At 44.5% G+C, this 14,341-nt stretch overlaps 1 protein-coding gene across 1 annotated transcript in view; it reads left to right on the plus strand.

The window, feature by feature from the left end:
* TPRN (taperin) overlaps nt 1-14,341 on the plus strand; it is a 39,939-nt gene that overhangs the window by 16,483 nt on the left and 9,115 nt on the right. The window contains exon 2 of the mRNA XM_075185471.1: nt 11,629-11,833. Within this exon, the coding sequence (XP_075041572.1) occupies nt 11,629-11,833 (205 nt within the window). The remainder of the gene's footprint in view (nt 1-11,628; nt 11,834-14,341) is intronic.

Below are 14,341 nucleotides of genomic sequence, written 5' to 3' on the forward strand. Positions count from 1 at the left end.
GCCCAATGTAAGATTATTTTGAATATTATAATCTGATTTACTCTGTGTCTTCCACTTATGAGGGATTGGGTGGGTCGCTAACATACCCGCTATTTATGGCTTTAGTGGTCACTGAGGGGCCCCCCTGGGGCGTGCCGCTGTTTTGTGAGTGTTTCGGAGTTGCCCGGCACCCAGACCATGGGAACGCAAGTGCATTTGACACATTCCATTCATTCCACTGATTTTTCAAGTTACTGGGTCAGGCCGCTTAAAGCGTAATTAATAACTGGAGCTGTATAAACCCAAATGAATAAGCTACAAGAAGCCGCAGCTGCGGTGTTGTTATGGAAGATGAAAGCTGGCGAGGTCTTTATTGCTGGTTGTTCGATTTTAATTAAATACAGTATCCGCTATAGGGCGCATTCAATCCATATTACGTGTGATTTATTCTAGAATACAGCTCTGAATTATTGCTGACTGACTGTGGCAGGATGCACCAGGACAATAGCTGGAGGGGGAGTGAGACCCTCCCTTCAGTCCATCATACCCTCACCCCCTGGGGTGCGTGTTCTCAGAGCTGTGATTGTTGTCCGACAGCCTGTTGGTTGGAAAATTAAATGGAGAGGAAGACATGCTTGCCTGGAGCCAAAGAATGAGGTTATTGTGAACAGGACGTAGACACTTGTTCCATGTTGAAAACTATTTCCACAGAACCTGGGCTGAGCCTGACCGTGCCAAGATGACCAGCGCTCCGTCTGATGATGTTTATATCCCACAGTCCCCGTGTGAGTCAGCGTCTTCCACTGAGGATGCGTTGCCAAATTGCATTCACAAACCATCCAAACCAGCTCCGGCTGAGGTAAAAATAATGTCCCAGCATGCTCTACTGCGGCCGAAGAACCTTCTATAAATAAAAATTTAGGGCTCTCGCCGAACAACCTGTTTTTTTCAGCGGCTGCGTTCTCCCTATGGGCGCAGCGAGCTCCTCTGTACGCACTTTGCGCTATTCTGCAAGCCGTACGCGTCCAGGGGCGACCAGTTTGCGTTGTCTGTCTGCCGATAAGTTCTTCACATTTGACATTCTACTGAAATATCTCTTCGAACGATTAATAAAATCGTGACCGGACCGATCGGATGCGTCGTTGGTGCGACTATTGTCTATTTGGGAATTTCTTGTATCGTAGCTCCCAATGTTATTAATAATTGCACAAAGATGAGAGCTGTGCTGAATTAATGGGATCTATAATCCAATAATAAGCACTTTGTATTTTCACCCTTACAATGGTATTCTCTAATACCTTTAAAATAAAAAATAAAAAAGTATTTAAGCTTTTAAAATTGCACGCTGCTTGAAATTTGCAGATTAGGCTACCCCCCCATCCAACTTCAGCTATACTTATAGGGTTAATGCCATAACCCTATAAATGCCTGCACCAGGCAGTCAAGCCTTTGCCATGTAAACGCTATTTGGGTCCCCTGTTGCTCTCACTTTCAGTATCTCCCTGCAGCCAGATAAAGTGCTGCTCACAAGGTTTCGTTTGCAGACCAACCAGCAATAATTGATAAGCTGGGGGGTGAAAGGTCATCCTGCCAGACACAGGCCCTGTAATGAGATGGGATTCCTGCTCAATAATTTAGCAACCGGTGCCTGTGGGGGGGGTGCAGGATTGGTGTTGTGTTATTTTAGTGTGGGAGGAGCTAAACTGGGTTTAATGAAGGAATGTTGTCCTAGGACAGTGTTGGCTAACCTGTGACACTCCAGGTGTTGTGAAACTACAAGTCCCAGCATGCTTTGCCAGTATATAACCGCTTATTGCTGGAAGGGTATGCTGGGACTTGCAGTTTCACAACACCTGGGGTGTCACAGGTTAGCCAACACTGTCCTAGGACCTGAGGCCATTTTAGATTTGGTGGCCCTGATTGTATCTTGGGCACAAATAATAATCCAGTGTCTCTTTCCACTCACGTGTCTGTCACTAGTTTTGTTTCTGATGGCAATATCCAACTAATGATTTGTCCCACGTTCAGGAGAGCTGTATATACTGGAATCTAGTGTACCCATCGCCTGCACACTGAGGCGGCGGCCATTTTGTGCCCTGACCCAATATTCATGCGGATACAATCTATCCATCCACTAGGATTTAGCAACCTCACATAATGTACCTCAGGTGTCCATAAAGTTGGCTAAGGGTCCGATCATTTCCAGCTTAATTGAAGCCTGTTGGGGCCATTTCCACCCACAAAATGGCTGCGACTGTTACACGTTTAACGTGACCAGGGTTTGGACCCAAAGCTTCTCGGGGCAAGACAGAAATCTAGCAGTCCCTGGCATCAAGTTTAATTACAAAAACAACCCTTTTTTTTTTTTTTTTTTTTTTATTCATTAAAGCAAATAAAATAAAACATTATAATTGGCCCAAAACACACATTAACTATTTAAATTCAGTTCCTAGGACCTGGTATTTACGATATTCCAGGGCCTATGTTTTGGCCGCACATCTTAAACTATTTTTGGAAGCTGCAAAGGAGCCCAGTTTTTGTTTTGTTTTTGCTGGTGTGTTTTATTTTGATGTCTTATTCTGGGTGATCGCTGTGTGCCAACAGGAAGCTGGCATGACACGAGATGTACGATGAGTGTTCTCTTATCCTCTGCCTCATCTGAGATTTGTACGATGGCTGTGAATCAGCTTTAGGAAAACCCTGATTACTTGGAACTCTTTGTGCTTGATCATAAACCTGTTTGTGTTTGTTTTTCAAATGCCAAGCGACAGCAGAGTACCACTTCTCTTGAATGTTGTGGTTATAACACTCGGAATTCTCACTCTGTATCACCAGCTGCATAGTACAACTTCTCGGGCTTTTAACGCATTCTGTCCTACATAGGCGATCCAATCTTCGGTATTCCTACGCTGTATGTATGGGCATCTAGTTGCACAGTACCACTGCCGTTATTCTGTATATCGAGTGTAGATCCCAGTATCTGTTCTTATACTTGTGCAGCAGCGAAGTCTTAGGCTATAGACGTCCGGCTTATTGTATTGAGTCACTCTACTTTGTTCCAAAGGCACCTTTTGTGTTGGTGTTTTCTGTAGATCAAGCTGCTACCTGAAGATGTGAAAGACACCAGCCCCTCCCTCATAGGTGCGTATTGTTTATAAGTAAATATTTAACTGTGACCTGCACTTTTGTTCCATAATCAGTGCTGGAATAGAAGCGTCTCACATGAACTCCTGCTCAGTGACTGCCCTTGTCACTTATTTGATCCTTAGTTGTTTGTTTTTTTCTGGATTTAATCTGTTCCAAAACGGTTTAAATTGCCATATTGTATAAGCCTCTACCACCTCTCTTGGGAGGCTGTTCCACCTGTCTACTACAGTAATTATTCCTCAGTTTCCCCCTAAACCTGCTACTCTCCAGTGTCGGTGCACGTCCTCTTGTTCTAATATGCCTCTTGCAAAATGATTTCCTCTTGTACCTTGTTAAAACCCCTGATCTATTTGAAAGCATCATCGTATATCTGCCACAGCTCATCCTCTTCTCTGCTGCAAGATTTTGGCGCTCTAAGGGGGAGATTCAGTTCAAGCGTCGTTCCTCTGGAACAATCCACAGAGTCTCTCCGAGATGGCGTCTGTTCTGAAATCTCTGCTGACTTGATTCTTGCAGGGGTGCGCAGACATATTGTCAGAGATTCCACTCCATAATAGGCGGCGGAGTTTGCAGCCGGATATGGCGGTGGTGTCCGGCGCCACATTGCTTGGAATTAAATCTCCTCCTAAGACTTCCAGATAATCTCATGCCAAATTTCACGGTATGTCTGGGTCACTCCCGAATTCTGAAAGTCTCTGCTGAGAGAACAGGTCGTCCTTCAGCATTTGGGACTGGGTCCTCCATGACCTGTTTTGCCAGAAATCATGCTGTTTTGGGACTGTGCCCCCACCTACCCATATTTAGATGATGCAATTGTCTTTGACCCTCTTACACTTGATGCTTTGCCTCTCCTATGGGATCAGAGGAGAGAATAATAAAGTGGGCAAGCGTGGATAACCGTCAACACAAGTGGCCTACTGGTTAGCACTTCTGCCTCACAGCACTGGGGTCATGAGTTCAATTCCCGACCATGGCCTTATCTGTGAGGAGTTTGTATGTTCTCCCCGTGTTTGCGTGGGTTTCCTCCGGGTGCTCCGGTTTCCTCCCACACTCCAAAAACATACTGGTAGGTTAATTGGCTGCTATCAAAATTGACCCTAGTCTCTGTCTGTCTGTGTGTGTGTATGTTAGGGAATTTAGATTGTAAGCTCCAGTGGGACAGGGACTGATGTGAATAAGTTCTCTGTACAGCGCTGCGGAATTAGTGGCGCTATATAAATAGCTGATGGTGATGATGAATAGGTCTTTGGTAGCCGAGATGGTCGGCTGGCCATTGGTAAAATGGGCTAATTTGATTTTCGGACCTCAGTTGGGCTGTATCATCAGAAGGGTGCCTAACTGGGGGTTAGTAGGAATCCACATTTTGAGGTGGACGTGCCCTTTAAAAATTTGGAATTTACAAGGACGAAGTTCGTCTTTAAATGTATCAAACCATCACAAAATACATCGTATGAATCTGTAACGTACAGTTTCTGTGACTAATACTACCCATTGTTTCATGGACTCAATACATCATATACGAAGCGATGTGAGCAATGTTTTTATTACCGAGCCGAGTTCGCTGCCACAAGCACTGGCTGTTGTGGATGCACCCCCCCCCCCCCCAAGGGCCCGGACCCCACCTGGACCAGCTCTTTGTGTCCTGTTCTATATATATCCCCAGCGGCATTGGGCTGTCTCACCTTCACCTGTGACGGGCTCATTGTCTTATTGTGAGTCAGTGTTGGGGACCGAGCACACCTGTCTATTTATTACACTTAAGCCTCCTGTCATTCACAAGGATCTTAAATTAACTCTCTGCTGCGTCATAGCCTGGTGTTCGTTGTGTTGCATTGTAGTGATCTGTATTTCTGGCAGTGTTTGGAAATGTATTTATTCAATGGCTGCAAAAACTATTATGGACGGTTACACAATATTGTTCAAAAAAAAGTCAAATATTGACATGGATTAAGGTCTTTCAGCTGCCAGAGGTATCATGTGCTCATACAATTGTTGGGTATTTAAGTCATTGTATATTAAAGTTCTATTTGGGACCTGATGAGGCTTTCAAGGTTTTATGTAGCCCCCAAATGCACCCGCAAAAAGTCCCTTTAAAAAGCACTAAACCTAAATAGTTAATCCTGTGTTACAAAATGTAACGCAAGTGTATTATAAACATAAATCACTGTAGCACACTATAAGAAGAATCTTGGTCATTACAATGTTCCCTTGTTGTTTTCAGTCTGCTATTAATGAATTATGATTCTAGACTACCATGGCAACCACAGGCACGCCATGTAGTAAGCGGAGAGGCTTTGGAATGATCCTCTGAGCTCTATCTGCATTGTGACATCCACATTCTCCTCCCCTCTGCCATCACACAACATACTGTGTCTGTGTCTGGCAGCCATTTTTGTTTGCCAACCAGAGAGATTTAAAAAGGAGATAATGATTTGTAGGAGGATGGCTAAGAAAAGTATCGGATGCATGCTGAAAGGGTGCTTAACATTATATATATATATATATATGTGTGTGTATCTATCGATCTATCTACGTATAATTGCTGCTTTAAGTTCAATTAAATTCATTCCTGAGCAGAAACCTGATATGCATGGGGAATAAAGTTCCTCTAATTTGATCCAAAACTTATTTCTAATATAATTAGTTGTGATAAGCTCCTGAAGAGTTTGTATATGCAATTGTGTTGCTAATTGACCTGTTAGTTGGTTCAGGATGTTGAAGTGTCTCTGGCCAGAGGCCTGGACTCCTGTGATCTGGCAGCTGAGGTGCAGAGAGTTTACACAAGAGGTGTGACCTCCCCAGTACAGATTGTGATCTCTGCATGAAACATTCCACAGACTGAGTGACATTGATGTTTGTTCACATTGTTCAGTGGTGAATTATAATAAGGCTAATTTAGGCACTATCCCGGGCCCTTGGCTGATAGGGGACCTTGTCGTGTTTTCCTATTTAAACTCGGCATTGTAATTATGTCCTTGACCACCTATGACAGCCTCCCGCTGTACGATTTCATCGCTAAAGCTAGGTACACACTACACGGTTTTCGCCCAATAATCGGCTCAATCAGCCGACATACGACCGCTCGTTCAAAAGTCGGGTCAGTGTGTGCAGTGACACATTGGTCGAAAGTCTGCCCAAATGGACGATTGTCGCCTCATTTGGTTGGTCGTACCATTTAATATTTTCGTTCCAATCTCGTTTCCGTTGTGTAGTGTGTATAAACTTCCGACCGATCCACAACAGTGAGTACGAAATTACAGTCATTGCTCACGACAACATGGCTGTAAAAAGTCACTAAAGGGACGACCGCTCTTCCCTTTATCGTCCTAAACAAGGCTAATGTGTATGCAGTCCATGGACCGAGCGATCGGAACATCAATCGCATGTAAAATCGCTCTGCATAAAAAGTTGGTGGAAAATTCTGTAGTGTGTACCCAACTTTACCCTGAACAAGGCTCACTTGGCCCTGAGGTCTGTATCTTCCGCTCTCCCAAGGGCCAGTAAGCGTAGCCTGAATGGCCGCACACTGGGGCCCTTAGAGGTCGGCTACCGCCATAACCCAACCGCATTGGGCAACATGGCCAATGATGAGTCCATGGGATTGTTATCGGATGTGGAAGTGGCCATAGGACCTCGTACTGCTCTAACGGGCTAATTGCTCTGCAGATAGCCTATTTAAGAGCTATGGCTGTTTTAGTAATTAATCTGTTAAAATATTAAGCTGGGGCCCCTATTATTATTTATTTATTTATTTTACCTGTCGCTGACATGGTGTGAATCATTTCTAATTTAATTTACTAGTTTAATCCTTCAGCCTTTGTTCCTGGGTATGATACGGGTTGGTAGCTACTGAAGCATGTAAATATCTTCTGTTTATAAGAAGGATGATACTGCATTGTACATACTGGAGGGTCTCCTCTGTACCCATCACTATATGTAGTTCCCGGTCTCTCTGCTGATTGCTGGCTTCCTGCATCATCCTGTGCAGCTTGTACACTAATCCTGTTGTGTTTTATGATGTATTCACGCCGTCTTATTCTGGCAGAGATCTGTTTTTAGCCTGTGGTTATGGCTTCGCCGTGATTGTTACTATGGGCCATTGTTTGTTAGGTGACAAGAAGTAACAAATCATCGCCCGTATTGGGGAACTTGAAAGTAGTGAGCTACGAAGTCTGTTTTGGGCTGTGGTTTACTAAACCCTGTTTTGTATTCACCAATTTGCTGAAGCACTTTATCTGGGTTGTGGCTGTGTATTGAGACGGCGTCTTGTTCATCATCACCATTTATTTATATAGCGCCACTGATTCCGCAGCGCTGTACAGAGAGCTCACTTGCATCAGTCCCTGTCCCACTGGAGCTTACAGTCTAAATTCCCTAACACACACACACACACACACACACACACACACACACACACATTAACCTACTAGTATGTTTTTTGAGTGGGGGAGGAAACCGGAGCACCCGGAGGAAACACACGCAAACACGGGGAGAACATACTAACTCCACAAGGATCAAGCCATGGTCGGGAATTGAACTCATGACCCCAGTGCTGTGAGGCAGAAATGCTAACCACTGAGCCACCATGCCTCCACTTCCATCAGGTCACTTATCCTAAACAAACAGATCTGTGCAATTTGGCCACTGTGTGAGGTACAATTGCTCACCGATCTGGCAAGTTGGCTATTAAAACACAGGCATAAAAACTCACCTGTGAATGAGATGTGGTTAGGACAGACATGGAATGTTATGATACATACAGGAACATATACATGAGCATGAATGTTTTTTGCATTGCCGTGAACCCAGCCTGGAATATTCCAATCTCCGTAGATGCGTGTGTGCATAGACAGCGATTAAACTGAACGCACTTAGTCTAATCTGGAATGCACACACAAAGGCCGTCTACTTGCAATCAATACACGCTCCCTAACTCCCAAATGTTATATACCCCAAATCTGTCATATACATTGTTAGTATCCTTAGTATATAAAGTTTCTGGAACTTGGCAGAGCTACAAAAATGCCACTTTGAGCAATAACATGGAAAATCAAGGACAGCAGTAGTTTGACCTCTGCCATATAATAAGTCCAATGTAAAATAAATGCTAAAATCTGTTCTAGGGTGACGAGCCCTAGCTGGCAGTGCATGCTGGGACTTGTAGTTTCACAGCACCTGGAGAGACACCGGTTGTCCAGGCCTGGTCTGCAGCAAGTTCCCTGCCAGACAGGGGAGAGAGGGGGACAGTAAACATTACTTTAACCTATACCTTGTGTATTTATTCTGGTGACCGGATCGGCACGGTTCCCACCTACTCGAACCGCCCCAAACTTATCTCCACTCTAACGTTTGCTGAAGGTGGAAGAGTACAGTGGAAACCAGGACTGTTTTTTGTTTCACTTGGCTGGGGGAATCGAGTGGATTTCGGGTCATTTTCCACTTACAGAACATTCATTTCCTCTTGCAAAAATGAATGGGGGGGGACTAGTAATAAAAGCTTGGCAAGTTAGTACTTTAATACAGCTGGATGATGCATCCTTTCTTTGCATGTCTCTAGAGGTCTCTGCGGACGTTTATTGTTCAATGTAAGCTCCAGGTGGGGGTTACAGACTTCCAGGATCCCCAAACTTTCTGTATTGCACTCCCACGTCCAAGGGGCTGCAAGTGCAAGACACGCTCCACTCTAAATATGTGAGCAGTGTAACAGATTTGCTGGGGGGGGGGGGTGTATGCAGAAAAAATTTACTGACGTCCCCCTCCTGGAGCCATGGGCACGCAGCTGTTTGTCCTGGGGCACTTTTAAGTAAGCCGCAAAAACATTTTTGGAAGTAGTAGTGCAGCTTTAAAAACATAGCACCCCCCCCCCCCCTTTAAATAACTAGAACTAGTCTTCATTCCAGATACTAAACAGGGGGTAATGTACAACAGGGGTTTCTAACCTTTATATCATGTACTTCTATCTAATTGCAGATGTTTAGCAAGTGTGTACACACTAAATAATTTTAGTGTGTGTTTTGTGTATATATACTCTCCATATAATTATTTTTCTATAAGTTTTCTGTACTAACACTCGGGGTGCAGATACTGTAGGCTGAATAACCCTGATGTATAGGAAATGTATGGAGGAGGGGGCAGGCAGTGCTTGTTGCCTAATGCACAGTAAATAAAGTGTGCGGAACGATGGACAAAGGCTGCATGTTTGTCACTTCTCCCCAGGCAGGGAAAGGTCAGACAGGTGCGCAGCTAAACTTAGCACAACAGCCGAAGTACCTGACCTATCTGTATAGAACCTTCTGTCCTGTGTCTTTCAACCTATAAGTCACATGACCGAGTGCCCATATACACGGCAATGTTACCAATTCAAGCATGAAAAATCAACTCTGTCAATACAGCGAGCTAGAAAAAGAATGTCAGTATTCATCATTTTGCCTTCTTTTTTTTCCCATCAGGCTGCTATTAATAATTTCTCATTCTGGAACACCATGGCAACCACAGTTACATGGCACATAATCTAGTGAGCAGCCCCTCTGAGCTCTGTCTGCATTTTGATATCCTCCATCTCCCCCCCCTCTGCCATCACATGACACACTGAGAGCTGTGAGCCTGTGTCTGTGTAGCAGACTGACTGTGTCTGTGTCTGCCAGCCCCCTTTTTTGTTTGCCAACCAGAGAGCTTTTGAAAAGGAAATGCTGATTTGCAGGAGGATAGCTAGGAAAAATACCTTGTTTTAAAGTTACTTAGAATTTTGTTTTCCGTCTTAAAAAAGTTATGTGGGATTGCTGCTTTAAGTTATTTTAGAGCTAATTAGATCCTATTGTTCTGTATTATTGCACCCACTGCCTTCATTATGCAATGCAAAAGTCCCATCCTTTCTTGCCTCTGTTTTGGGTTGGGTGGGGCTGGGTGTGATCACTCCGGCCTTTTAATTCAAACCTGTTACGATTTTATTGTGTAAAGTTTCGGCTGCCAGAGATCAGCACAGATTCAGAGCAGACTGGTTTGTTTTGTTAAAATACCTCGTATTGCAATATGTTCTTTTTCAGGACGTGAAGTCTTTCTAGTTCCCTTCACATCACTTTTTTACTTTCCTGAAAAGCGGTGTCAATTCTGGGCAGACACAGGAAGGTAACGTGTAAGCCTCTAATCAGGGTGACCGGCCGTTCGTAGATTAGATAAATGGGTTTTTGTATCTATTTATTGCATCCAGCTCTGGTAATCCTTGGCACAGCCTGGCGTGACTGAGAGATTACTGGTGACATCAGACCTCTTCTGCCTAGTACAAAGGATTCTGGGAAGTGTCTGTTTTCCAGGTTCTGAATTTTTATTCTGTTGCGGCCAATATATTTACTCCCATCCGCTTCCATAGATGGCACACTTAAATAAAATGTGCTGAAGAGCACACAGGTTGCCCAGTTTTAGTCTCTAGGCCTATTAGAGGGTTAGGGGCATGTTTCGGGATTTTTGGATAAAGCCTTGGCTCGTCAGGTTTTGTGAAACTACAAGTCCCAGCGTACCCTGCCAGTTGTCTTGTGGCAGAGCATGCTGGGGATTGTAGTTTCACAACACCTGGAGAGCCATGGCTTGCTCCAGGCCTGCTCTTGGGCTCTGCCGGGGCTTCTGTTTACATCGGCTGCATCTTGGCTTGTTGTGTTTCTGCATCCACGTAGCCGGGGAGGCTTGTGTGACTCACGTCCCCTGATATTAAATCACTGCCTATCTTCCTACTGCAGATGGAACTGGCTCCTGCCAGGCTGATAGTGGCCATTGTGCAGAGAATTAGCTGCTCACTGCATTATCTCCCGTGTACACTGCCAGCACCGCACCGAGGGAGATAGAGGCAAACAATGCTGCTGTTATCGCTATAAAACCGTCCGTCACAGTGACCTCTAACTGGGTATCTAGCTCCGCGGCCTGTTCGGTGATCTGTACCCCTCCGCTAGGACCCACCAGTTATTCTGTATCGGTGCCTTTCAGATTATGAAGCCCGGGGCAATGGAAAACTCTGGGACCTAGTTATAGGGGCAGGTCGTGTCTGTCCAGGGAGTTGGGTAACAGACGTAACCTGAACGGTCTCCTATTCTGCCCCGGGGCACATTCCAGGCCCCGTCTTAGGTACAGTCATTAAGAGATCACCATACGGAGAAACTGGTCTGGTCTGTTCTAGCTTCGTCCGTCAGGAGATCTGAGACTGATTACTGACTGTAACTAGACAGAACGTACAGAGATAATCACATATATCTCCAACTTCACAACTTGCCAGCCTTTTGAAGCCTCCCATAGTGGTCCCAGGCTTGAAGGTTATGAGTTTTGCATAGAACGTATTTTTTTGATCAAGCAAAAAGTTGAAAATTGCTTTACTGTTTTTTTTTTTTTTTTTCTTTTTGTTCTTAATCTTTCTCACTATTGTGATGTGACGGGTGGCTGTTGTATACCTGTGTATAAAGATTACTATTACTCTGTACAGTGCACAGATCTCACGTTTGCTGTCTCTTTCTCCCGCAGATGAAGATCTCCTTTAACGAGCAGAACATTCACACCATGTTCGAGTACCCGTCCGAAAACTCGCTGGCTGAAGAGGAGGGTGACGACTTGTCCAACTCCGAATCCGACGACGAAGACAAACCGGTGGCTTTCTTTCTCCCGCGCCCGTCGTTTGTGAGCGGTGGAGCGTCTAGCAACAGCCTGCGGGCCAACTCTGCGAACTCAGGTGAGCTCAGGGTGTACTATCATCATCGCCATTTATTTATATAGCGCCACTGATTCCGCAGCGCTGTACAGAGAACTCGCTCACATCAGTACTATGCTGATACAAGTGCGCTCTAGCGCCTCACGCTGGTCACTGTGTGTTTCTCTACCCATCCTAGCTGGCAGCTCCCCAGCTAATGCAAATTGGATGCCAGGTTCAACCACAATCTTATGGAGCCTCGAAGCAATGACCAGAGCAGAACCCACTCTCAAATTTTAGGTCCCAGCACAAATGTTTTGGGTGCATTGTTTATTTGGCTCCTCTGATTGGTCCAGCACTTCCAACTTTAGCTTAGACTTAAGCTGGGTACACTCTAGAGAGAATTACTACAGATGCAATTTCTATAACGATTTCACCAAGGACTGAAAGTCCCGATGATCATGCCGATTCATGTGTACTCGCCTACACGATTTACCTTCAGATCTGTGATCTTCATCTCTCATAACCATCTGCTGAAAAGATCGTGACTCCGTACACTCTACAGAGATCTGCCTACACTGCTGGTCATGGGATAGTACACACTTCTAAGTTTCCCCGACATCGTTCCATCGTTGATTGTGATTTTTAAGTTTATAAAACCAAATCAACAGATGCGATGTGTTTTGGCAACGCTAAAACAAACGGTCGTTTATCATATGAGCTGCACAATAATTGTATGAACAACTTGTAGTGTATACCCAGCTTAATCCTGGCTTGAATTAGTTAATTAATGCAGAATGTTGACCAACGTGCCCCTGGATGTAACGCTGTTGTAGAAAATTGGAAATGTCACCATATCCTCTGATTGTCCCAAAGCTAGTTACGCAGCCTAAAATATCTGCCCAATAGCGCACCCTGAGATTGTGCGCTCTGCCTTGGCGCAAGGAGGCAGAGAGCGGCCTCACCAGGGCTCTCTATAATACATGGTCTGTGTTATCTTGTCACCAATCGGTGGGAACTGAAAAGCGTTAAATCTGCTGTGAGCTCCGACTGTGATAGAAGAATCTCGGCTTAGTGTCGCCAACTTTCATTATAAATCCTTCAGTGCCAGACAATGTTATGTTTTCTAGCAATAAAACCCGTAACTAGGAGTAGTGTCTGTTATGTCTCTGTATGAGGGTGGCAAGGCCTCTCCCAAAATATAAAAAGTTAAAGGAGGTTGCTACTGTCCCCAGGAAAGACTGACCCTGATACACAAAGGCTTTTACTGATTCATGTGCATGATCTATACAGGGCCTCCTACACAAATACTACTGCAAGGTGTGTGCGAGGGAGTGCTGAGGGTGTCTATAAAACATGCTGTATCCAATTATATAAACACAGCCTAATGTACACATCTGTAAACATGATCGTGCGAGCCTGACGGCTGCATATTTAAGTTATTGCTCAGATACCACGGAGTTGAGATTTGTGTGAAGCTGGTGCTTTATTGGATATAAATCCAATATTATACCTTTTATGGAATCCCTGATCACATTTATTTCAGAATTGAATAGGAGCGAGGTTTAATGTAAGATGACAACCAAAAAATTAGTGAGACCAAAGAACCTTTATTTCTTGGACATCCCAATTGCTGTAAGAGGATGCATTAAAAAAATGCAGCGTGGTTTACGTCGCAAGTAAAACAAGCGTGTAAAATGACACACCACGGTAGCGGAGAGACGTGGCTCTAAAAGAAGCAGAGATAACAATATTCGGTTTAGAAAGCGATAATCTATTTAAGTCTGTATGAAACCATAGGCAAACCGAGGGGGGGTTTCCTAGTGCCTGGAAACCCCCATCCAAGCCTGGGGCACTGTATAATTGAGGTGGCTGGACCCTGCCCCCGCTTCACATGGCTCTGCTTGAAAAGGGAGAGCTGTGTGCACCTAACAGTAGTGCACGCAGCATTGTCCATGTATATTATGGGGATAGGAAGAGTTGGAGAGCAGCCAAGCACTGTCTAATATTATAGCCACGCCCCCATGCATGCTGGTCACGCCCACTGGCGACGTGGAGTGGAAACCCCCCTCTACAAATCCTGTGTTTGCCCCTGGAAACCGTGGCATTACTTATTGGCCGAAATATATTTTTATTTATTGAGAACGTTTTGTCCCTTCACAGCCGCCTTTTGTATTATAAACAAAACAACAAAAAATACTATTTCGGTCCTTAAATTGGTCCCAGTGTCTATAGAAAAAGGAATAATGATTAAAAAAAATTGAGTAGAGGATTTTATAGACGGAGGGGATACACTGATTGCTCCTCCTGTTCTGTACTTACCGTGAAAGTTGTACATCGCTTCTCTCCTAGAGTTCTCTATGAATGACTGTACCTGCAACACATTATACAGCGGCTGCACAGGATATAAATTAAGGGACAAGATTAAAGCGCACGTGAGGAAGTAAGAATAGTAAGTACAGGATATCAGTCTCATAACCCTGACAGTCTACAAACACATTTTTAGGAGGATATTGATTCTACATCAAAACGCATAGAACAATGGATATC

Source organism: Mixophyes fleayi, chromosome 9 (genome assembly GCF_038048845.1).
Source record: "Mixophyes fleayi isolate aMixFle1 chromosome 9, aMixFle1.hap1, whole genome shotgun sequence".
Taxonomy (NCBI): Eukaryota; Metazoa; Chordata; class Amphibia; order Anura; family Limnodynastidae; genus Mixophyes; species Mixophyes fleayi.